The following is a 26,244-nucleotide window of genomic DNA, read 5'->3' on the forward strand; positions in this document are numbered from 1 at the left end:
TTTGTACTGCACGCTCTGTCTTCTCTTTAGGTCTGCGGGAATGGAGCCCAAACTGCTGAGGAGCATGCTGACGAGTCTTGCCAGCACGTCACATTTGGCAGTCGATCCAAAGTGATAGTGAGGACTCTGACGATATCAACTTGAGTAACGCATATGACACGAGTTTGCTTGTGGCATTCACGGACATGCTCACCACCCTGGAACGCCGCTTTTGGGCTCGGGAAACAAGCACTGAGTGGTGGGATCACATCATCATGCAAGTCTGGGATGAGAAGCAATGGCTGCAGAACTTTTGGATGAGAAAAGCCACTTTCATGGGACTGTGTGAGGAGCTCGCCCCCACCCTACGGCAGAAGGACGCGAGACTGAGAGCCGCCCTGATGGTGGAGATGTGGGCGACTATTGCAATCTGGAAGCTGGCAACTCCAGAGAACTATTGATCAGTCGCTAACCAGTTTGGAGTGGGGAAGCCAACAGCTGGAATCGTGTTGATGCAAGTTTGCAGGGCCATTAATAGCATCCTGCTCAGAGGAACCGTGACTCTGGGTAACGTGCATGACATTGTGGCTGGCTTTGCACAAATAGGTTTCCCCAACCGCTGAGGGGTGATAGATGGCACGCATATTCCAATTCTGGCACCAGCCCACCTAACCTCAGAGTACATTAATTGGAAGGGGTACTTCTCAATGGCTCTCCAGGTGCTTGTGGATCACTGTGGGCATTTCACTGACATTAACGCAGGCTGGCCCAGAAAGGTGCATGATGCACGCATCTTTCGGAACACTGGCCTTTTCAGGAAGCTGTAAGCCGGGACTTTTTTCCCAGACCAGAAGATCACCATAGGGGAAGTCGAAATGCCCATTGTGATCCTTGGAGACCCTGCTTACTCTTTATTGCCATGGCTCATAAAACCCTACACAGGGAGCCTTGACAGCAGCAAGGAGCCATTCAACAGGCTGAGCTGGTGCAGAATGACTGTCGAGTGCACTTTTGGCCATTTAAAGGGCCACTGGCGCTCTCTGTATGGGAAGCTGGACTTGGCCGATGACAGCATCACTGCGGTTATATCCGTGTGCTGTACCCTCCATAACATTTGTGAAGGGAAGGGTGAAAGATTCACTCAGGCATGGAACTCGAGCAGTAGAACTCGGAGGTTCAACACCTGGAGGCTGAATTTGAACAGCCAGAGTGCAGGGCTATTAGAGGGGCCCAGCGCAGGGCTGCAAGGATTAGGGATGCCTTGAGGGAGCAATCTGACGCTGAAAGCCACCAGTAATGTCTGGTGTCCTGCATGGGGGTGAATTGCAGTGGTTCCAATGTTAGCAGGAACCTGTGTTTGCTACGCTGACTTGCAATGCCTGTTTCTTTCCTGGGATAAGGTATCTTTTACTTTATGCAATAATAAAGAATGTTTTCAAAGCCAAAAAATCCATTTATTGAAAAGACACACAACTGCTTGGGAAACAGAAGGGCAAGGGGGTGGGGAACGGTACAATCACAGATTTGCATAGTTCCTGTCTGGAGTGCTGTGCAATGAGTGCTGCACTTCAGAACGGCTATACTGCATGGTGATGGGGGTTGAGTGCAGCGGGTAAGGGTCATTGTTTTCAGGGCTGGGTGGTGAAGCTACAGTTGTTGCAGGCAGCTGGTGGCGGTAAGAACCCGGATGTTGGGGAAAGTGGGTTGGAGGTGACATGGTGGCACAAGGGAAGAGTTTTGGGACAAGGGCTGCGGGGGGGGGGGGGGGGAGGGGGAAAGAGGGGGCGGGGGCGGTAGTGCTCCACCTGCATTGCTATGAGTGCCTGCATTGCTATCGAGTCCGCTTGGCGCTCCATGATGCTTAGCAGCCGCTCTGTACTTTGGTGCTGGCGATCCGCATTTTGCTGGCGGACCCTCCTTTCACTCTCCCGCCACTCCTGCACTTTTTGATTTTCATTACTTGAATGCTGCATTACTTCATGCAATAGGTCTTCCTTGCTTCTACGTGGCCTCTTTCTGATTCTTTGGAGTCTTTCGGCCGGTGATAACACAGACGACTGAGATCTCAAGGTTGCATCCATAAAGGCAAAATGCAACACTTAAACAGAGGCAGCATTGTTCACACCAGACAGAGCAATGATTCCCCTGTACTTAAGCGCAAACACAGTCTACACAATAGCATAATTTGCCCATCCCAAAGCGAGTGCACATAACCCACGGAAGCCTCAAAATGGTGAGTAAGCACAGGGTCAAGTGTGACTGACTGTTTAATGGCTGTACTGTCCTCTGGGTTCCTATGCCTTGGGGAGAGCCGACAGCGGCAGGGGGCCCCTATACTGAACACTGTCCCCACATTTTCCACAGGAGTTTGTCCTGGAAGATATCTCGCTGCTGAGGGTGACCGGGAAGCAAGGGAGGGCATTGCAGTAGAAGACGGCTCCCGCCCTGGCCCATATGCAGCTTGCCTGTGTGCAGCAATGGTCCCCCCGCCCCTCATGGCACAGTGGGGCGGACAAGTTAACCTGACTGGGACAAGGACCACTGTGGCTCTCCCAAGAAACCTGCGCAAGCGCATTGCCCAAGTTCTCGATGTGACCTTTGAAGAGATCACTGAGGCCAATTACCGCAATGTGAGAGAGCACATCAATGCCCTATTCTGCATCTAGGCATGCATGCAGCCCTAACCCTCCTCGCCCCAAGAGCCCGCACCGATTAACTTCCTTCCCAAAATAAAAGCCGCTTACCGGGAACCTCCTCTGGTGTTTTTCCTCCCTCAAGCACCGGCCACCGTGACTAACTACCTTCCTCCTGGCTTGAGAACAGCTCCTGGCTGCATGCATCTAGGGATTCCGGGGTGTCTTCCTCCGCCTCAGCACCCTCGCTCTAGCTTTGCTCCTCCTCCTGCCTTGTTGCACTGGGCTCTGAAGTGTCCATGGTGGTCCCTGGAGTGGAGGTGGGGTTGCCCCCAAGTATTGCATCCAGCTCTTTGTAGAAACGGCAGGTTGCAGGGGCAGCACTGGAGCGGTGGTTTGACTTGTAGGCTTTGTGGTAGGCATTCTGCAGCTCCTTCACTTTAATCCTGTACTGCAGTGCGTCCCAGTCATGGCCCCTTTCCATCATGTCCCTTGATATCTGCCCGAAGATATCATAATTCCTACGGCTGGAGCACAGCTGGGACTGGACAGCTTCCTCCCCCCAAACACTGATGAGGTCCAGCACCTTGCCATTGCTCCACACCGGGGCTCGCCTGGCGCGTGGAGGCATGGTCACCTGGAAAGATTTGCTGATAGCACTCCACGCCTGGCTGAGCAAACAGGAAAGGATTTTTCAAAATTCCCAGAGAATTTAAAGGGCGGGTCTGACGGTTGGTCACCTGAGGGCAGGGCAGTAGAGTTCAAAGTGATGACCAGAGTGGCTAGCACAGGCAGCGTGGGACACTTCTGGAGGCCGATCAGAGTGCATTATAGGACCAGGGCATCCACACTGGCGCTGCAGCGCTCCACGGGGGCGCAGCAAACGTTATTCCACTTGCCGAGGTGGAGTACCAGCAGCGCTGTAGCCGCGCAGTCAGAGCGCTCTACGTTCCTTGCCAGTGTGGACGGGTAGTGAGCTAGCGTGCCCGGGGCTCCTTTATTGTGCTGTAACTCGCAAGTGTAGCCAAGGCCTCAGAAGGGCTGAAGAACACAGCAGTTTCAGTCACTTCCTGGAGCTTGAGAAGGACTGGCTAACTTGCAGGTGGAGGGCAGCAAGTATCCTGGACAGAGCAGTGCTACAGGCAGAGACACAGAGAGCTAAAGGCAGTTCCTGGCAGGCTGCAGGGATCTGCAGACTGAGACCCTGATGCAAGGGAAAAGAGGGTGCTGGAGCCACATGGCAAGTGGCTAGTCTGTGGACTGTAGTCTGCCACTGAAGGAAGTGGCTGGACAGTAGACTGCAGGTCCCCCTGGGGGTGGGGAAGAAACAGTGTGGCACAGCCAGAAGGCAGTGACACTGAAGAGGACACTGCAGTCCTGGGAGCAACGTGAGTCCAGGAACAGAGGTGACAGTGGGAGAGACATGACCAGGAGAGGGGGCAGTGCTAATTCCCGAGACACCCAGAAGGAGGCATCGCAGTGGTGAGTTGTGCCATCACACCTGTCTTTTAATCAGTTACTGATATACGAGAGAAACTTCCCTCTTATCTCAGGTCCGCTTACTTTGTTTAAGAGCCTTTGGTGAAAAGTTTGTCAAAAGCTTTCTGAAAGACCAAGTACACTATATTAACTGGATCACCTTGTCCACATGTTTGTTGACCCCCTCAAAGAATTCTAATAGATTGGTGAGGCATGATTTCAAAAGCCACACTGACTCTTCCCCCAACAAATTGTGTTCATCTACGTGTCTAATAATTCTGGTTTTTACTATAGTTTCAACCAATTTTCCTGGTACTGAAGTTAGGCTTATTGGCTTGTAATTGCCAGGATAACCTCTAGAGCCTTTTTTTAAAAAATGGCTTCACATTAGCTATCCTCCAAACAACTGGTACAGAAGCTGATTTAAAGGATAGGTTACATACCACAGTTAGTAGTTCTGCAATTTCGTGTTTGATTTCCTTCAGAAGTCTTGGGTCAATACTATCTGGTCCTGTTGACTTCTAACTATTTAATCTATCAATTTGTTCCAAAACCTCTCTATTGACACCGCTGCTTTAATCTATGGAAAAACTAAGTCAACCAACTGGCAGCAGTCCTTAATTTCAAGTCTGGATCCTACTGCTGCTTTTTCAAACAGCTAAAATTTGAGCAGGTTTCCACCAATAATCTACATTCACTAGCTTTGGCATTTTGAGGAACCATATATTTTCATGCACAGAAAAGATTTTTCTTCCATCATTAACCACATCTTTGTGTGCATATCCAGCATTTTTGCAGAAAACTTCAAATCTTATTTGTGCTCATTTCCCTTTAGTCACACTTCTAGATTGATGATGGACATAGTAAGTGTCCTTTGACCTTCTAGACCTCGTCAGCTAGTTGTCTTCTAATAAACTACTAAACATTAGACCAAGAAGTCCAAGGCTCCCCATGAACTCTGCAGCAAATTGGCTATAAACTCTTTGGAAGGTCTCTGGTTTCTGTGGCGCACTGGTGGCTTAGAAATTCTGCAGGAGCCTCATTTAAATTGAAAAAAAAATCAAGATTTTAATATAAATATTACAATTATTACAGTACACATTTATTCTTATATATACTTAGGCCATCTCCACATTTTCAGTTTTTAATACGCTTATAATGTTGGTAATCATACAGCAATTTATAGAATATCTGTAGATTTCACAGCACCTTTTGACAAGCTGACTGGCGGCTGATAATCCCTGGAGTTTACCTTGATAACATTTATATCACAGTCAATATGTTGTCAGCCTGATATATTTATGTGGCTTTCATGACTCATTCAGTTTTCACACTCTAGCTTTTCATTTTATATTTTTTATGTTTAAGTTTCTACCCTCATGGTTGCAAGAAAATCTTCCAACATGAACTGAGTGTAAATAAATATAGAGCTGTCATTGAGCCTGCAGACAGCCTGAAAAAAAACAGCATTGAGAGGTATGAACTCCCCCTCTGCTTGTTTATTTTACTGAAGCCTTAATGCTAAAGACTAATGATGAGAATTAAGTAAACATTAACTACACAGTTGCCAATGGATTGAGGAAGGGTTAGGAGAATACATAGGCAATTTAATTTTTTTTAGCAAATCAAATTTGCTAAAAATGTAACTTTTGGGGTATCAAAACTGTTTGTGAAATCAGGTCGAATTCAACACTAGTTTCAGGTGAAAAGCTGAGAACAATTTCAGAAATGTCAATGAACCATTTTGACGTTTCATTTTGAACCAACATTTTTGGTTTGATATTTTGTTTTGAATCAACATTCTAAACACTTTGTTCAACAAATAAAATTTTCAGTTTCAGTTAAACTACTACACAAAAAAAATAAATTATTCATTCAGCTCTAGTCAGGAGTTAAGCACTTAAGCAGTTAAGGCAGGAAAGGAGAATTACACATTAGTACATGAAAGAAATAAGGAGGGAAGGACAGAGGAGATGCACAAAGACAGAAGATGGAGAGAAACAAATAGGATAATGTTAGTCTTAAGTTTTCTCACTGAATGATGCTAAATAAAGTACTGAACAAATAATAAAAAGAAAAGGAGTACTTGTGGCACCTTAGAGACTAACCAATTTATTTGAGCATAAGCATAAGCATAAGCTGTAGCTCACGAAAGCTTATGCTCAAATAAATTGGTTAGTCTCTAAGGTGCCACAAGCACTCCTTTTCTTTTTGCGAATACAGACTAACACAGCTGCTACTCTGAAACCTGAACAAATAGTGGTAACTAAATTTTTAGTTACTACAGAAAAGTATAGTCTACTCTGGATCTTTGTGCAAAACTTCAAACTTATATCAGTGGGAGATCCACTGTGGATTCAGGGACGTATAGAGGCTTAAATGCTTACATTTGCCCACAGACCATAATTTAGACAAGAATTCATCTATCTAGAAAAGGATAAAGACTGATGTAGAAAGAAGGCAACCTGAATTACATAATCGCTGTGGTTTATAAGAGAAGAAAGTGAACACAGTTTTGAAGCCTGGTCCTTTCTTTTTAATTATAGCTTTATTTTACTGATTTCTGGACGAGTTAGAATAAGTGTTCCCCAAATGGTGTCTCCAAGCTCTTCTTATAACCCAAACTACCATTTTACTGCATCACTCCTTTGGAACACCTGTGTTGTAGCAACCTTCCCTCAACAGAAGAATCTAGCAAGGATATCACATGAGTTCAATAGGGATAAGGGGGAGCTGGAGAAAATGAAAGTTAAACATGCTACCTCAGTTTGTGTTTGCAGCACCTAGGTGGCCAAGTCCTGAACTTTGGCACACACTTCTTATTCCCTTGAATTACCAGGCCAGACCCACAGAGTGAAAAGGTTAGTGTGGTGATTACTTGAAATGATTTTAAAATATACCTTCAACTATTAGTATGAATCCACAGCTGACACATTTTTACATATTACACAGAATGTTGGTACAGTTTCAACACAGGCAGCAACCTGTTTCAATCTTGAATGCAACTTGACACTAATAATAGCTTTTTTGAAGACTGCTTCCCACTGAGCGATACAGTATTTAACTTGCATAGTTCTAATGGCATTTGCAATAATCTTGCAAATAGATCTTATCATATATATCTTCCCCCAACCTAAAGTAAACTGGGCTAACCCTCAACAGTTTGGGGGTGGAGTGGCTATCAGCTGTTTAGTGTAATTGTACATGAATTAGCTCACATCTTCCCACAGGCAGAAGCTACATATTGAGTGCAGGGCCACAGAAAGGGTAAAAAGTGACAGACTTTATCCTCATGATGCGATAATCAATCTTGCAGATGCCTTGAACCAATTCTGCCCTGGTCTACATGGTGATGTTGATAACCAGCCTACAAAACCTTAAAAGGAGAGCTAGGATGAGATGTACCCTTTTTTGGGGTAGAGTCAATGTGGTTTTTGTGAAGGGAAATCATACCTCACCAATCTGTTATACTTGCTGACACCCTCAAATAATTCTATGGACATAAGTGATCCAGCAGATACAGTTTATTTGGACTTTCAGAAAGCCTTTGACAAGGTTCCTCACCAAAGGCTCTTAAGCAAAGTAAGCAATCATGGGATGAGAGAAGGTCCTCTCATGGATCTGATTAAAACAAGGATATAAATAAATGGTTTGTTTTCACAGTGGCAATAGGTAAATAGCAGGGTCCCCCAAAGATCTGTACTGGGACAAATACTGTTCAGAATATTCATAAATTATCTGAAAAAAGGGGGTAGGCAAAGCTTGCAGACCATACAAAATTACTCAAAGACAGTTAAGTCCAAAGTTGACTGCAAAGAATTACAAAGGGATCTCACAAAACTGGGCGACAACAACATGGCAATGAAATGTTTATGTTGATAAATGCAAAATGATGTACATTGGAAAACATCCCAACCGTACATACAAAGTGATGGCGTCTAAATTAGCAAGAGATCTTGGATTCATTGTGGATAGTTCTCTGAAAACACCTGCTCAGTGTGCAGTGGCAGTCCAAAAACCTAACAATATTAGCAACCATTAAGAAAGGGATAGAAAAATATAAATCCATGGTCCATTCATACCTTTAATACTCTGTGCATATCTAGTCCCCCATCTCAAAAAAGATGTATTAGAATTGGAAAAGGTACAGAGAAGGGCAACAAAATTAGGGATATGGAACAGCATCTACATGAGGAGAGTTTAAAAAAAATTGGGACTGTTCAGCTTAGAAAAGAGACTACTAAAGGGGGGAGGGATACAACAAGAGGTCTATAAAATCGTGACTGGTGTGGAGAAAGTGAATAGGGAAGTGTTATTTACCCCTTCACATAACACAAGAATTAACATAACATAAGGAAGTACTGCACACAATGCAGTCAATCTGTGGAACTCTTTGCCAGAGGATGTTGTGAAGGCCAAAAGTATAACTTGGGTTCAAAAAAAGAAATAGATAAGTTCATAGAGGACAGGTCCATCAATGGCTATTAGCTAAGATAGTCAGAATGCAACTCCATGGTCTGTGTGTCTCTAAACCAGTGATGGCTAGGAGCTGGGAACGGATGACAGGATGGATTACTCGACAATTGCCCTCTGAAATAGTGGTACTGACCACTGTTGGAAGACAGGATACTGGCCTTGATGGACCATTGGTCTGACCCAGTATGGCCATTTTTATGTTCGCTTCAGGCTGAAACCCATTTTGCGTTCACACAAACATACACTTTTAAAGGCTACTGGAGAGAGATCAAACACCCAATGCAGTTTGTTTTGTTATCAAGTCTGCATAGACCTGTTGTCTCTAGCACTCTCTCATCAGTGGGCTGACGTCCAACCAGCACCAGCCAAAGTGGTTTTTGTTGGTCATTATAACTATCACTAAAACGTAATAAAGATCTTTTCTTCCTCTGTAAGTTAAGAGGTGCTAAAAGTTATAGGGAGAGTGGTTACTTTGGATGAGCTATGACCAGCAGGAGAGTGAGTTTGTGTGTGTATGGGGGTTGGGGGGTGAGAAAACCTGGATTTGTGCTGGAAATGGCCCACCTTGATTACCATGCACGTTGTAAGGAGAGTGGTCACTTTGGATAGGCTATTACCAGCAGGAGAGTGAGTTTGTATGTGTGGTTTTTGGAGGGGGGTGAGAGAACCTGGATTTGTGCAGGAAATAGTCCACCTTGATTATCATACACATTGTGAAGACAGTGGTCACTTTGGATGGGCTATTGCCAGCAGGAGAGTGAGTTTGTGTGTGGGGGGGCGGAGGGTGAGAAAACCTGGATTTGTGCTGGAAATGGCCCAACTTGGTGATCACTTTAGATAAGCTATTACCAGCAGGAGAGTGGGGTGGGAAGAGGTATTGTTTCATGGTCTCTGTGTATATAATGTCTTCTGCAGTTTCCACAGTATGCATCCGATGAAGTGAGCTGTAGCTCACGAAAGCTCATGCTCAAATTGGTTAGTCTCTAAGGTGCCACAAGTACTCCTTTTCTTTTTACTCACTACTGAGTAATTCTAGATAACTACCTTTCATTTATATAGTGCTTTATATCTCAGGATCTCAAAGTACTTTTCAAAAGGTAAGCAAGTGTGAGGGTGTTTTTTTTTAAACACAGAGAAATGGAGCCATCGAAAATTTAGATGACTTGTCCAAGGTCACACAGCAAGTTATTCCCAGAATCAGGACTATTACCTCGACCTCTAGATTTTCAGGCCCTAATTAAATCAATTGACCATAGATAAATACTTCCTCACATAAACCATCTTACTGAGAGACTATTGTATGTGCAGCAGATTGGGGTAGAGCATAGAGAATTAAAAAGTGACTTTGCAAGATACATAAGTAGATGAAAAACAAATACTAGGCATGGGAAAATGTTCCATTAAAATTAAATTGGGTAACAAAATGTTTATTTTAAAACATTTCAGCATAAAAAAAACTAAGCATAATAGATAACATAAAGCTTGATAACGTTAAGAACAAAAACACTTACTAGCTGTCCATAACGTACAGTTGCAACTGGCTTTGAGGGGAAATTTCTGCTGTTACTAAAGCATAACCCTCCTGTCTGAAAAGATAAAATTAAGACAAATTCCAGTTAAAAATATATATGCGTAAGACACTTTACAACATGACTTTTTTCCTTTACACTTTGATATAAGCTGTTTGTTTCACTTACCAAAATATTTGGCTCCGAACAGTCACAAGACTCGCTTATATTGATGAATGTTTGTTCACATCTTATACACCTATAAATCACACACGAATATATAAACATGAAGAAATCACTTAAAAGAAGGTTAACCCTAAGACTTTATAATGTTAAGCAAGGTATTCTCTTCAAACGTTAGATTAGAACAAGTTTGTTCAGTTACGGAGAGTGTAATGTGTAGCAAGAACCACAAGAGATCGACATGATGTTGGGGAAGAATCAGCACAGCTTTTGTAAAGGGAAATCATTCCTCACTAATCTACTAGAATTCTTTCAGGGGGTCAACAAGCATATGGACAAGAGTGATCCAGTGCATATAGTGTACTTGGACTTTCAGAAAGCCTTTGACCAGGTTCCTCACCAAAGGCTCTTAAGCAAAGTAAGCAGACATGGGATAAGAGAGAAGGCCCTCTCATGGATCAGTAACTGGTTAAAGTAGGAAACAAAGGGTAGCAATAAATGGTCAGATTTCATAATGGAAAATGGTAAATAGCAGGGATCTGTATTGGGACCAGTGCTGTTTAACATTCATAAATGATCTGGAAAAAGGGGTAAACACAGAGTTATCTGGGTATACCGAAAGAAGGACAGGAGACACTTGATATGGATTTTAATCAGACTACAACTTTATTATATAGATGTCTTGGACTACCTGGCAGATAAAGTGTACAGTGCAGGCAAATTCATGCTTCTTCAAATCATTACCCAGGGCTTCCACCAGCCCCTCTTCATTTTCCATCCAGGTCCCCAGCCAACCCATGGCTTGGACCTTACCATCCACCCCGCCTTGTGGGGGGGGGGGCGGGCGTTGGCTCCCTGCCATACTAATAATAGGAGTTCCCCTTCCCCCGTTTTATTCCTTTATCCAGCACCTTTACCAGGCCATTTATCTGATCACTGGATGCCTTCCATATGGAGTACCTGCACTAGACATCCGCCTCACACTTACAAAATAAGTTGTGACATATAGCCTACCTCCTTTTCTTCTTGCCAGCAACAGGTCTGGCTCCGAGGCAGGGCTGGCTCTAGTATTTTTGCCGCCCCAAGCAAAAAAATTCTTGTCCGCCCCCGTTTTTTCGTGCCCCCCCAACTCCGCCCCTTCCCATGCCCTTCCCCAAATCCCCAGCCCCGCCTCCTCCCCCAGGCGTGCTGCATTTCTCGCCCCCTTGCTTCCTGCGGCTCCCCGCCCGGCAACCCCCTGCCCTAGTTCACCTCCGCTCTGCCTGCTCCCCTGAACACGCTGCTGCTCCGCTTCTCCCCCCTCCCTCTCAGGCGAGAAAGAGGCAGCACGTTCAGGGGAGCGGGCGGAGTGGAGGTGAGCGAGGGGGGGGGAGCACAGGAAGTAACGGGGGGGGTGGTAGAGGAACCGCTCCCTCCCCAGCTCACCTCTGCCACCTCCCCCGAGCGCACCGCTGCTCGACTTCTCCCTCCCTCCCTCCCTCCCAGGCTTGTCGTGCCAAATGGCGGCGGCACACTCAGGGGAGTGGGCGGAGGCACATTTCTTGGTGCGGCATGGCCAGCCCCAGAATGGTGCCAGAATGCCACCCCTAGAAATGTGCTGCCCCAAGCACCTGCTTGTTTTGCTGGTACCTAGAGCCAGCCCTGCTCCTAGGCGGAGGTGCGCAAGCGGCTTTGTCGTCCCCCCCCCCCCCCCCAGCTCCCATTGGCGAAGCCCCGTGGCTCCTCTGCCTAGAAGCCAGACCTACTGCGCCCCGGAAGTGGCCAGCAGTGTGGTATCGGAAAAGGCAGGCACTAGCCTGCCTTAGCTGGGCAGCACCGCCAACAGGACTTTTAATGTCCTCGTTGGCAGTACTGACCAGAGCAAGGTGAGCCAGTGCCTTACACTGCTGTTACCCAGTACTGGGTCACAACCCACAGTTTGAAGAAGTGGTTTAGTTCAAAGCCAATCATGAAGAAATCCAAAGGGGTCTCACAAAACTGGGTGACTGGGCAACAAAATGCCTCATGAAATTCAGTGTTGATAAGTGCCAGGTAATGCACACTAGAAAAAAAAAAACAAAACCTTAACTATACATAGAAAATGGATGGGTTCTAAATTAGCAGTTACCACTCAAGAAAGATCTTGCAGGCAGTTGTAAATAGTTCTCTGAAAACATCTACTCAATGCGCAGTGGCAGGCAAAAAAAAAAAAAAAAAGCTAACAATGTTAGGAACCATTTGGAAAGGGATAGATAAGAAGACAGAAAATATTATAATGCCATTATATAAATTCATGGTACGCCCACATCTTGAATACTGCATGTGGACTTGGTCACCCATCACAAAAAAAAAAAAAGATATTGGAAAAGGTACAGAGAAGGGCAACAAAAATGGGTGGAGGTATGGAACAGACTGCATATGAGGAAAGATTAAAAAGACTAGGGCTGTTCACCCTAGAAGAGAGACCAACTTCTATTGGTGAGAATGTGTAAGTTTGAATGCTTACACAGAGCTCTCCTTCAGCTCTGTGTAAGCTTGAAAGCTCCTCTCTCACCAACAGAAGTTGATCCAACCGAAGATATTACCTCACCCACCATGTGTCTCTAATATCCTGGGACCAACGCGGCTACAGCACTGCAGGTCCATCAATTGTTATTCGCCAAGATGGTCAGGGACACAACCCCATGCCCTGTTTGTTCCTAAATCTGGGACTGCTAGAAACTCAGAGTAAATGAAGGAATGGATCACTCAACAATTGTCCTATTCTCTTCATTCCCTCTGAAGCATCTGGCACTTGTCACTGTTGGAAGACAGGATACTGGGCTAGATGGACAATTGGTCTAATCCAGTATGGCTATTCTTATGTTCAAAACTTCAAATTAAGTCCTCGGATCACATTTTAGCTCAAGTATACAGTCTTTTTTTTTTTTTTTCCCTGTGTTCATAGCACAATGTTATTAGAGGCCTGAGACTAATCCCAATGAAGACAGTGGGAAACTTTCCGTGGTTTTCAATGGGAGCGGGACAAAAATTAATGTTACCAGTTCATTTCCACTATTATTCAATTAGCAACAAATAAAGCAGTACATATTAATATAAGAACATGTTTGTTCCCACTCTACCATAAGTCATAAGAAAGACTGGAGTTTCAAATTTAGGATACTGGCCCTGCAAGATATTTAGCAACCTCAACTCCTGCTGACTTGAACATGAGTTGAAACATCTTGTCTGACTGCTATTTAGATTGCCACAAAACAGTAAGGACACCTATACTATATGCAAGAGAGAATGCCCCAATTAACCAGAAGTATTCATATTTTATCCAACAGATAGTTTGTTCCTGGGGAGTGTTCCATTTAAATCACATCATCAGGATCTATACAAAGCAGATCTGAATACATAAATTTAGAAGCAGCAAGAGTACTTACCTATCTCCTAAGACATTTGAAGCAGAGAATGATGGTTCATTTGCATCACAGCGTCTACACAATGCTTCATTCAATAACTTGCCATTAACATCTCTTTCCACTAAGTGGGGGAAAAAAAATGTAAATGTGAGCAGCAACATGCCACGGAGCAAGGGTCTCAAACTCAGGGCCCGCAGGCCATCTGCGGCCCACAAACCTCCCCAATGTGGCCTACAGGGCTCCAGAAGTTTTTGGGGCCAGGTCTCTCCCTTGGCCCCACCTGCCGCCCCCAGGCGCTTCTCCCCCGGTAATTTAAAATAGCCCGGGGCCCCAGCAGTGCAGCGGAGCTGAGCGGGGTCTGCCTGCTCGCTCCACATGTCTGCCGGCCCCTCCCTGTGGCCCCAGGGTGGGGCAGCGCTGTGCCTCCGTGTGCTGCCCCCGCCCTGAGCACCCCTGCAGCCAATGGGAAGCTGCAGGGGCAATGCCTGGGGGGAGCAGTGCACAGAGGCCCCCCAGCCCACCCCACCTTGGAGCCCCAGATAAGCGCTGCACCCCCAGATCCCCTCCCAGAGCCTGCACCCCCATCCCTTTCCCACCCACCCCTCCCCCAAACTCCCTCCCAGAGCCTGCACCCCCACCCCCAGCCCAGAGCCTGCACCCCAGATCCCCCCACCCAAACTCTCACCCCTTCTGCACCCAAACTCCCTCCCGGAGTCTGCACCCCCATCCCCTAGCCCAGACCTCCTCCCTCACCCAAACTCCCTCCCAGAGCCTTAGGCAGGTTGGGGGCAGAGGTTTTTTTTGTTTGTTTGTTTGTTTTTTGGGGGGGGGGGGGGGTTGGGCGGCATGAGTGACATTATTTGCCTGCTGGGAGGATTTGAGGACTGGCACTGGCCCTAAAGTAAATGGAGTTTGAAACCCTGCTATAGAATATTCCGCATAGGTTATAAAGCTGCTTACAAAAATAATGCTTTAAAAGAACATATCTACGAAAATCTGGTTCAGAAATTAATACAAAATCAGTTGGCATTTTCTAAAACTCCTGGGCCACAACTGACAAAAAGTATCCTGTGTAAATTAACACACACACACTAGTTTTAATGATAAGCCAAGGGCAAAAATGAAACAAGTTTCTCTACATTTGTGTTAAGAAGGAATTTATATTCAAAAGAACAGGATATTTGTAATTAAATTGCAAAATTTTGGAGTAGGAAGTAATTCTCTTTGAACAGCAGTAATTTAATCATTGATTTTTATGGGACAAGATAGTTGCCTTAGAAAGCTTAAATTTCAAAATTTAAGCTTTCTAAGGCAACTAAGAAAACTACAGATTAATAGTGTTCAAAAACTAAATTACAGATGCTGTGCAAAGATGATGCACATGTGAACATATCACAAATGCAAGATTTTTTTTCCCCCCCAAAGTTCTTTGGGGTTGTTTAAGTTTTTCCATATTTTTTTACTTTTAGTTTTTAGACTATTTGCTGTGGGGATAAGAAATGTATTTTGTAACCCTCATGATGCTTAAAGGGAGATGTTTCAGCTAAAACTGTTTTCTGGTTCTTAGAAAAAGAACATAGTTTAACAATAAATGACAGTTCAGTGTATCACCTTTTTAAGACTTAAATCAGTGATCAGAAGAATGAACCTAGTACAAAGACATCTAGTTTCTGTTTTAAAAAATCTAACTGTTTTGGATAACCAATACTAAACATTTCTACAGCAAGTTCCTGAGCCTGGTACGTAGCCAGAAAGCAAACTATGAGGTGTGGATGACATTGTGTCTTACACTGAAAATAGGAGCAATGCAAGATAATAATAATCAGGTTTCTCTACATCCAAAAGGGTTTGAAATAGGAGACATATGATTCAGTTACAATAATTCCTGTTAAAAGAGTTTTTCAGAACTGTGCCACTTTGCAGCAATGAGTAAGACCTTAAATACACCAAATTGACAAAAGCCATTTATGCTTCAAGCAGGTCTATAAAAAAAAAAATCATCAAGATAATTCTACGCTTGCCTTTTTATCTATAAAGGAGTGTTGTAGGAACAACATAAATGTGTATTTGACATAAATGAACACTGAAGTGTATTTACGGTGTCCATTGATATGCATCAGTGAATTTTCTTGGGGTGGACACTGACCGGCTATGGGCTCAATCCTGCAACCCATATTTTTAAAGTCAGAAACCATTCACATAACTAAGGGCTTTAGCACTGGACCACATGTCTCAGAAGCAGCATGAGACAAACTATCCTTAATCCAGGGTAGTTTGTTTATCCAGACTATCCTGCTGTTCCTTGCGCAGGATGAGTAATTTCTGTATTACATGGCTGTAAACTCATTATCTTTGTTTTTAACTAGTACATTTTGATAAACTTGCTGTTATTATTGCATTTTTTCCACTTCACTACCTGCCCGGGGTAGGCAGAAGGAGTCCGATAAGAATAATCAGTCTTTAGTTTTATTTGCAACTTTCAAATGAAAGGAATAATGGCTAGCAGACACAGTTTTGTCTGCTATGGGTCTATGGTTTTTGGGGGGACATGGGTTTAAAAAACCAAGATGAATACTTTTTTTTTTTTTTTAAACACACATTAGAACTGTAAACAGCAATACTTTGCTAACTTTGGCTTGCTGTTTTTTATTCATTTGTTAGTAATACATAATGCTGTTTTGATAAAGTCAGATGTTTAAGATCATCAACATTTCATATTGTGTACAGATTTCTTACCTAAAATTTCATTAATGGCGCATTTACATTTTCCTTCTGTAGTTAAGCCTTTAGGACAAGTAATACAATTCCATCCATCTTCAGTAACGCCACTCTATAAAGTTTAAAATATATGTAAAATCCTTTATAAAAGTCCTCTAGAACTGAAAAAAAAAAATCTGACACATACATTATTTAAAATAGAAATTATTTAGGTATTCTAACATGCATAACATTCACAAAGCTGTCTGAAGAACATACTAGAGACCCTAGCAAAGAGAACCATCAATATATTCAATGGGGCGCCATTCAGATTTAAGGATCTGACTGATCTTTTCAGAAGTCTGAGGTCACAATACAGTACCTAGTTAGAGTATAAGAGGAGGTTTTAGTTTGTCTTTTAAAGGATTAGTTGAAATCCATTTATGCCATCTTGGAAATAAAGTGTAGTTTAAAAGTGCTTGTTTTACAACAGAAATGGTGTAACATCATCTAATAAAAAAATGAATGCTATGGATTTTGACAACTTATCACCAATGCAGAAGTGATTATAGGTAGGGCCCTACCAAATTCATGGTCCCTTTTAGTCAATTTCATGGTCATGGGACTTTAAATGTGAAATTTCACAGTGCTATAATTGTTGGGGTCCTGATCCAAAAAGGAATGGGGGGGGGCGCACAAGATTATTGTATGCGGGGTTGTGGTACTACTACTCTTCTGCGCTGCTGCTGGTGGGAGAGTGACAGCTGTTAGCCGGGCACCCAGCTCTGAAGGCAGCACCCTGCCAGCAGCAGCGCAGAAGTAAAGTTGGCAATCCCCTACAGTGCAGAAGTAAGGGTGGCAATACCAAGACCCCCCCCCATAGCCTTCTGACCCCCCAATTTGAGAAATGCTGGTCTCCCCTGTGATATCTGTATAGTATAGGGTAAAAGCACACAAAAAGACCAGATTTCACGCTCCATGATGCGTTTTTCATTGCTCTGAATTTGGTAGGGTCCTGATTATAGCCAAATGTGATAGGGAAACAGTGGAAATGGAAGAGTTGAGGGTCAAGCAATTGCAGCCTAGAACCTATGCAGTTCTATAGAGTCTTGTACATCCATAGTGTTCACGTGTACACACGTACCTTAAGCTACACCACCACTGCAGAGCATGACCGGGGTGGGGGAATTAGGAACTGAATGTCACTCTTCTTCTCCACTATTCCCATCCTATCTTTGCATAAAACCTACTATAGGGTCCAAGAATGAATGCCAGATTATAGACAACGGAATAGGGGGATAAAAATCAATGACTTTAAAAAAAAAAATAATCAAAAATCAGATTTTTTTTTTGATAAAATGCTTTTTTTGAGGGAAAAAACCTATCTAAAGATAGGTTTCAGAGTAGCAGCCGTGTTAGTCTGTATCCGCAAAAAGAAAAGGAGGACTTGTGGCACCTTAGAGACTAACAAATTTATTTGAGCATAAGCTTTCATGAGCTACAGCTCACTTCTAAGGTGCCACAAGTTCTCCTTTTCTTTTATCTAAAGATAAAGATACATTATAACTCAAAGATATCTCATCATGGAATAGGGATTATAAATTCTAATTCTATAGTATGAGACAATATATTCAAGTAACGTTTAAGAAAAGTTTTGTAAATGAGTTCCAATAGTTCATGGATTAGGGACCCAATCTTATGGGGGTCCAGGGGCTTCTGGGAAGATTAACCTAAATAATCTATACATCTACCCAATGGGACTCAGTGATCACTCTAGAAGATACCATCAGAGATGTTTAGTTTTGCAGTTCTCAAACTGTAGATATGTGTCTCCAGAGATAACACGCTTGTTAACAGCAAAAATGTTTTTAAATAAATATATAGAGGAGAGAAATAACAGATCTCAACCGTATTGTCCCTCTGCAAATTTGTGTACACAAAGTCAATCCCTTACCTCTCTCTAAAAGTGCAAAGTTTCAAAAAGTTCAATGAATAGAAGATTGTTGGGGCTGGAATAGATCTGGAGATAAATGTGAGAAGGGAGGGACAGGCAGTAGAAACAAAAATGAAACTGTTTGAGCAGCACATTCCAGAAGTCTTGAGGTCTTTATGAGCATAGCCTTCATTGATTTGAGATCTACCATACCATTATCTCACTAGAAGGGAAAACCTATAATGGCAGCAGGCCATAAAAAAGACGCAGTTTAGGAATATTTTAATGAAGTTCCTCTACCTGTGGGTAAGACAGGCATGCATGCAAAAGACAAATAGTGCAACAAAGAAATGCAAGAAGTGTTCCTTCTCAGGAAGAAGTTGCGTTGAAGATGAAAGGAACATGTCTGAACATGCAGGATCTTCAGGTTGGTAAACTTTTTTATTTCATACTTCTTTCTTAAGGACTGCCTGTCTTCCTTCTGGACTATACTTGAATTCTCATGTTTGAGCAAAAAAATAAAGTGGTTACTCTATGGTACTATCATTTTAGATGCAGTTGTGATTAAAAAATAAATAGCTGAAATAGGCAGATCTTCCTTTTACAATTCCACCTTTAAAGTAGTATTGAGTGTCAGTGAATGCAATGAGTAATACTAAATGAGCAGTATAGTAATAATAAAATAACTGCATTGACTTATTTTGTTTAGAAGAAGCCACCCCTCAACATACAGAATTCTGAAGACTATCCACCTTCAAGATCACCATCATTTTCTACAGTTTCAGAGTTATCTGACAATGATAGTGTTTCAGTCACATCATGTATGTCACATAACCACAGCATATCACCCACAGCAAAAAGAAAAAAAAAAATCTCCATCATCCAGAAACAATTACAGATAAATTTGTGATAAGAATCAGCAGATTACAAAGAAAGGTAATTGATGGGAAAATTGCCCGGTTTATTTATGCAACAAACTCTCCTTTCTGTATGACTGAGAACCCACACTTCATTAACATGGTTCAGTCATTAAGACCAGGATACTGTCCACCCAACAGAACAGATGTTGCTGGCAAATTGATGAAATTGAGCAGTGTGCAAAAGATCTAGAGGGTGAAATTGTTAACCTAAGTCTTGATGGGTGGAGCAATGTCCACAATGACCCTGTTGTATGTGCTTGTGTGACAACAGAAGAAGGGAATGTCTTCCTTACAGAAACAATTGAGACATCAGGAAATGTTCGCACACAGCAGAATTCTTACAAGAAAAGCTATAACAAACTGGGGGGAAAAATTCAAACGTCTAGTATGCAGCTTGGTCACAAACAATGCTGCAAATGTATCCAAGATGAGAAGAAATGTAGAAAAGTGAAGAGAGTCCCAAGCTAATAGCATACGGTTGCAGTGCTCATTTGATGCACCTCCTAGCCAAAGACTTCAGTGTTCCAGAAATAAAGGCTAATGTTGTTGAAATTGCAAAATACTTTCGTAACAACCACTTAGCAGCAGCTGCTCTGAAAAAAGTGGGAGGAACCAAGTTAACTCTCCCACAAGACGTGTGATGGAACGCGGTAGTGGACTGTTCTGAGCACTGTATCAAAAACTGGCCTAATCTGATGACAGTTTGTGAAGAAAATCATGAAAAAAATAGATGGCACTGTCAGCCAAAGTTCTCAACATTGGGCTTAAGAGAAATGTTGAATGCATGCGGAGTACCCTGAAGCCTATTTCTGTAGCCTTGAACAAAATGCAGGGAAATAGCTGTTTTACTGCTGATGCTGTTGAAATTAGGAAGGAACTGAGGGAGATCTTAAAAAGAGAAATATGCAATGACAGGAGTTAAATTACAAGCATTTAAAAAAAACAACAACAACAAATGGGACAAGCACTATCTCCAGCTCATTTTCTTGCAAATATTCTCAATATTCGGTACCAGGGTCAAACCTTAACTGCTGAAGAGGAGTTGGCATTCTAGAGAGATGATTCCTGGATGTCCATGTCATAGCTAACTATAATAAACTTCAGAGCAAAGGGTGAACCATTCAAGAAATATATGTTTACTGATGTTTTAAAGAAAGTCGCACCAGTGAACTGGTGGAAGTCACTTAAGCACTTGGATTCGGAGACTGTTGAAGTGATAATCCTCACTTTAACAGAAGTAGCTTCTTCTCCCGTTGTAGAAAGAATATTTTCTTCCTTTGGACTAATTCATTCCAAATTGAGAAATCGTTTGGGACCTGAAAAAGCAGGAAAGCTTGTTTTTCTTTTCCAGATTATGAACAAAGAGGAAAATGAAGGTGAAGACAACCGAGTTAGCTGCAGAAGACAATATTTTAAAGTTTCTCATGTTGACCTGGCTGACAGTCAATTTAATTTTTGCTTTAAAAAAAAAAAAAAAACTATTTTAGTTAAAAACAATTTAAACAAACCTGATTTTAAAACACTTGAATGTTAAACTAAATTCATATGCTTGTTTTGTTAAAATATTATGTTTGCTGTTGAAGAAAAAATCCAGAATACATAACTTTATTTAAATTAAATTTAAAATTTAGTTAAATAAAACAATTTATGTTTCTGGTGATGTTCTCCTCCTAATACAGCATGGCAAGAAAATCCTCCAAATATTAATGATTAACCTGTTGGACTGGAGCTCGTTCACTTCCCAGTGACTTCATAAATATCTGCTTCAATTACCTTTGGTAAATGAAAAAGCCAAATTATCATTCATTTTCTGATATAGCTGTAAAACTAATCTGAAAAGTTTTAAAAATAAATAGCTTTAAAAATGTATAGTGTGTATCTTCTAAAAAATGAAACCTACATCTATCTCTGAGTTGTGAAGAATATGTATTAAGGTTAGAACAACCAACAAGAATGCACTTTTATGTAGAAATCCATGATTAAACCGAGTCTTCCTGATTAGTGATTTAAATCAATTTAAATTCAATCCACCCTGCAAGAGAAGGATATAGTAAGCCTTAGTTACAATAAAGAGGGAAGACAGAAATGGAGCTATGCCCGAGGAGGTTTGCTAGAGCGACAAGAAACACCTCTGTCTTTAAGTAAACTTGTGACTTCATGTCAGCTTCTTTAATCTCACTGTTTTAGTCTAGATAGGCAATAAGAATTTACTAGGTAATAGTCAAAAGTTAATAAGATACATATCTTTGAAGATCAATGTAAAAGTCGCTGCTCGTGTTAAAGGTAGAGATAAGATGACCAAAGCTGGAAGGCCACAGTCTAGGCATTATGGTAGTCTGATCTATTCAAATGCCAAAAATAGACAAGAAGCAAAAAACCCAACAACTGAGCCTAGGGATTTCATGAAGGGGTGGTCTTCGTGCAGAGACACAGCCATCAGTCACTTAGGCTATGTCTACACTGCGCACCTTACAAGGGCACAGCTGCGCTGCTACAGCCCTGCCGCTGCAAGGTACACAGCGTAGCTGCTCTTCTACCAAAAAAATAAAGCCACCCCCAATGAGGGACAGTAGATTTGTTGTCGGCACAGCATCTTGCGCTGTCCATGCTACTGCTTTTTGACTGTAAAACTTGTGTCGTTCAGGGGTGTGGTTTTTTTCAAACCCTTGACCGACAAAAGTTTTACCGATGAAAATGCAGCGTAGACATAGCCATAAAGAAAGCAAGGACTGATAAGAGATTAAACCAAAATTTAGAATACCCTTAAGTTGTTTGCTCACTCATGACATTTTATACATTATTTTTTCTTAAATCATGCTTAAATTGGTCAGCTTTTAAGCAACCTGTGTGTTCTACAACTTGTTTGGTTAGAAAAGTATTTGGTTGCATGAGAGAATGAGCAAACCAAAAAGTTATTCAAGGCAGGTTTACGCTTGCCTATCACCTTATTTACATTGGTTACTACTGTTTATTTCAGTATCCTTATTCTAGCCTCACTGAAATTTTCTTGGCAATGACTCACTTTTGCAAACATAAAAAGTACAGCCTTTAAACATTACAAAAGTCAAATTTTCCCACAAAAATTAAAAACAATTTTCTCATCTTACATTCAAAGGAAGCTCCCCATGTTTGTCATAGACAGCTAAAAACTGTGGTAAGATGAATCACAAATTTCATAAATATGGCACTCTTACCAATATCTGAACACAAAATTTTGAATAGTTCTAAATAAAAATACTGCTATTAAAACATTAAGTTAAAATTTTCCAAAAAAAATTAAGAAATTTTGTAATAAATTTTATTTAAAAAATAAAACTTATAGAAGACCTGTAAAACTGCAAAAATGTATCATCATATCACAATATGTAAAGCTTAATACCTACCATATTCTCTGGGCATTTTTCACAAACAACAGAAGGCCCACCATTATTAGAAACCATCTTGAATCCTGGTAGACATACACATGAAATACCTAAAAAGTAAATAGTTTTATTTTCACCCCAATTTATACAAATAAACCCCAACTCTATTGTAGAGCAATTGCTACAGCTCTTAAATGAAGACTCGCAATTTCCTACTTAAACAACTACAATGTTTGAATAAGAACTGCGGTAAAAACACTCCACTTCTTTTCGAATGTTCATGTCAGAGTTCAGTTTTTACCCTTCAAAAATAGAATTACTCTGAAAGATTAAAGATAACCAGGAAAACAACTGTCTTCTTTGTGTGCAAAGAGCTTCAAAGTTATTTTGTAAGCTATTTTAAATTCAATACTTTTAAAATATAATTTTTTCCTTTATTCAGACATGAATACTAAAATAATCTATCCTCAAATACCGCAAATACTATTCAACGGGCTTGATCCCGCGATGTGTGTAGTGCTCGCAACTTCCACTGATTTCAACTGTGAAAGCTGAGGGCACACCATGCCACATAGGAACAGGGCCACCAACTGTTGTTTATATTTATTGCTATTTCTATTACAAAACAAAAGAGGATATAAAATTAAACATGTAAAATATTGAACTGTGTCAATAATCAATTTGGCAATGTCATTTAAAAAAAATTCTCAAAACGTTTCTGATCCATTATTCCCTTCTTCACATGAATATACAATACTCATGTATCTACATACATTTCAAAACAGAACCTATTCTAAACGCTCTCAGCTCTGGAGAGATCACATAAAACAGTATAACCTCAGAGTTACGAACAACTCAGGAATGGAGGTTGTTCGTAACTCAAACGTTTGTAACTCTGAACAAGCCTTTATTGCAAGGGTGGCCAACCTGTGGCTCCAGAGCCATATGGCAGCTCTTCAGAAGTTAACATGCGGCTCCTTGTATAGGCACCGATTCTGGGACTTGGAGCCTGTAGCTCCAACTTTCCAGTCTGCCGGAGGGTGCTCACTGCTCAACCCCTGGCTCTGCCACAGGCCCTGCCCAACCCGTTTCCCACCCCCTCCCCTAAACCTGCTATGCCCTCGCTCCCCCGCTTCTCCCCAGAGCCTCCTGCATGCCACGAAACAGCTGATCAGGAGGTGCAGGGAGGGAGGGGGAGGTGCTGAATGGGAACGCTGCTGGTGGGCAGGAGGCTCTGGGAGCGGGGGCAGGGAGCTGATGGTGGGCTGCTGATGTATTACTGTGACTCTTTGACAATGTACACTGGTAAATTCTGGCTCCTTCTCAAGCTCAGGTTGGCCACCCCTGCTTTACTGGACGCTCCTCAGAACTCTGCAGTGGCTGGGCGGTGAGTGAGGATGGCCCCAGCTGCAAGGGTGATGAGTGAGGCACCCTGAGGCACCGCAGTGTCAGTGCGTGGTTAATCATAGAAGGTTAGGGTTGGAAGGGACCTCAGGAGGTCATCTAGTCCAACCCCCTGCTTGAAGCAGGACCAATTCCCAATTTTTGCCCCAGATCCCTAAACGGCCCCCTCAAGGATTGAACTCACAACCCTGGGTTTAGCAGGCCAATGCTCAAACCACTGAGTGGTGCAGGAGGTGGTCCTTTAAAACTGAGCTGCTCCTCCAGAGCTCGGGCTCCAGCAGCTTACACTCCAGGTCAGGTTTCAGTAGCAGTTCTAGAAGTTTCTTTCCCAAGCTCCGAGCTTGCAAGCTTGACCCCCTCCAAGCCAGGAGAGAGGTAGAGGGGAAAACAGCATTCATCACAGCTATAAGTGGCTGCCCGGTTGTGGGGAACAGGCAGCCCAGATGTGCCTACCTTTAAGATACAGGCACCTGTGACCCTTCAGTCAGTAACTCTGGTGTTTGTATCTTTGAGGTTCTACAGTACTGGACCTATCTGATCAAGTAAATGTTTGCAGAAATTTACAAGTGTAAAAGACCCAGAAATACTTATAAACATCATCGGATGTCAGCCACGTATTGTGGAAAGAACCTTGATTAATACTATCAACTCTTCAGTTAATGAGCACCACATTTACGCATATTTAACACAAAAAGGAAAAGACTAACAAACTTTGTTCTCTCATTTCTAGGCTTGTCGCTTGGGACAATTGTTACACGAAATGAAAAAGCTGATCACATCGGAATTACATTCAGCTGGTCAAAATGATGCATTTTTTTAAACCTTCCTCTTTCTCTGCTTCATATCTGTCCAAGATTCACACATTTGGAGGAGACTGAATTTCTTCCTCAGCAGTATTACTGTGGTAAAACTAGACAATAAAAATAAGACCTACATTTCAGGTTTACTCCTATTCTTAAAAACAAACCCCAAACCACAAATAAACTGAACACCGCAGAAATGAGAAACTTGTCTTGCAACGTTCCCACAAGGTAAAGTTACTGCCCAGGATGGTGAATGTACTGTAAATTCAACCCACCTATGCTACTGTGAAAATCAAAAAGTCTTAAGACAAAATTCCCTAGATCACCACTTTCCCCTAGAAGCATCACTACCCCACTATCCATGGGTGATCACTGGAGACTTGCCACCACTTCGCAGGTAGTTCACGTGCAAACAATGAGCATCCCGATTTTTGCCATGCAAAAGATGAATGAAAACAAACGCTTCAGTGTCGTAAGAGCCAAAACGTTGAACAAACCCCCACCTGCCCCTGCTTAGCGTGACGCGCCGCTCAGCACCCCGGGACCACCACAAACACGGCTTTAACGGGTACTTCGTGAACGCAGCCCGCAGGCCGGGGCGGGCCGTAACACGACGCAGCCCCCTCAGCCCAGGCTCTGCCACCCCGCGACGGAGCTGAGCCTCCAAGAACAGCTCCCCCCAAGAGATGGGGGTTCACCCACCCCCAATGCGTAGGCAGCGGGGGGCAGGCTAGGCCTCTTACACACCCTGCCCCGCCTGCTGGGAGACAGGACTCCCCCGCCTGGGCCCCTCGCTCGCTCTCACCCCTGGCGCTCCGCCCCTGGTGGGGCCCGCACTGGCCGCACGCCAGGCTGGAGATATCGAAGTAACGGGCATGGCCGCAGTCCTGCGGCTGGCGCAGAGGCAGGGAGAAACTCTGCCCAGCCGAGAGCCGCACGCTGAGCGCCAGGAGCAGCGCAGCGGCGCTACAGCGCCCCACCGTCGCCATGGCTACTCAGATCCCAGCAGCCTCTAAGCGTCCCGACCCCCCGCGGTGATTGGCGAGCCCCACCTCCCCCGACGAGTAAAGAACAGCCCCAGCTACGGACAGCCAGAGGGGCCAGAAAGTTCAAGGCGGGTGCTTCTTCTCAGGAATCAGAGGGAGCTGCACAAGGGAGGAAAGGGTGGGCTGGTGGCTGTGCGACTGCTTCTCCCCTCCCCCACAGCGGAACATCAGGTTCAGAAAAGCACAATGTGGTGTGAGGGAGAAAAATACAAAAGACTGCTAGTTAATTTAGAGAATGGGTGAGTGTGGCAGAAAGAGGGAGAACATAAGAGCGGCCATACTAGTCAGATCAAGAGTCCATCTAGCCCCATATCCTGTCTTCCGACAGTGGCCAGGTCACGGTGCCCCAGGGAAAGAACAGAACAGGTAATCACCAAGTGATCCATCCCCTGTCACCCATTCCCAGCTTCTGACAAACAGAGGCTGGGGACACCA

The 26,244-nt window shown here is 43.1% G+C and overlaps 1 protein-coding gene across 6 annotated transcripts in view; it reads right to left on the minus strand.

Moving 5' to 3' along the window:
* Nucleotides 1-25,807, minus strand: part of TMEM67 (transmembrane protein 67) — an 84,339-nt gene extending 58,532 nt beyond the window's left edge. For 2 of the 6 annotated variants that reach the window (XR_006288434.1, XM_027818338.3), the window contains exons 1-6: nucleotides 25,569-25,807; nucleotides 22,578-22,666; nucleotides 16,381-16,474; nucleotides 13,666-13,765; nucleotides 10,265-10,334; nucleotides 10,079-10,153 (exon numbers count right to left, since the gene is read on the minus strand). Coding sequence is in view for 5 of the 6 variants with exons in the window: in XM_027818338.3 (XP_027674139.2) it covers nucleotides 10,079-10,153; nucleotides 10,265-10,334; nucleotides 13,666-13,765; nucleotides 16,381-16,474; nucleotides 22,578-22,666; nucleotides 25,569-25,752 (612 nt within the window). In the remaining variant the exon portion in view is untranslated. The other 4 variants (XM_043539350.1, XM_037892293.2, XM_037892292.2 and 1 more) reach the window with 4 other exon arrangements.
* Nucleotides 25,808-26,244: the final 437 nt, after the last annotated feature.

This window comes from Chelonia mydas, chromosome 2 (assembly GCF_015237465.2).
Source record: "Chelonia mydas isolate rCheMyd1 chromosome 2, rCheMyd1.pri.v2, whole genome shotgun sequence".
NCBI classification, from domain to species: domain Eukaryota; kingdom Metazoa; phylum Chordata; order Testudines; family Cheloniidae; genus Chelonia; species Chelonia mydas.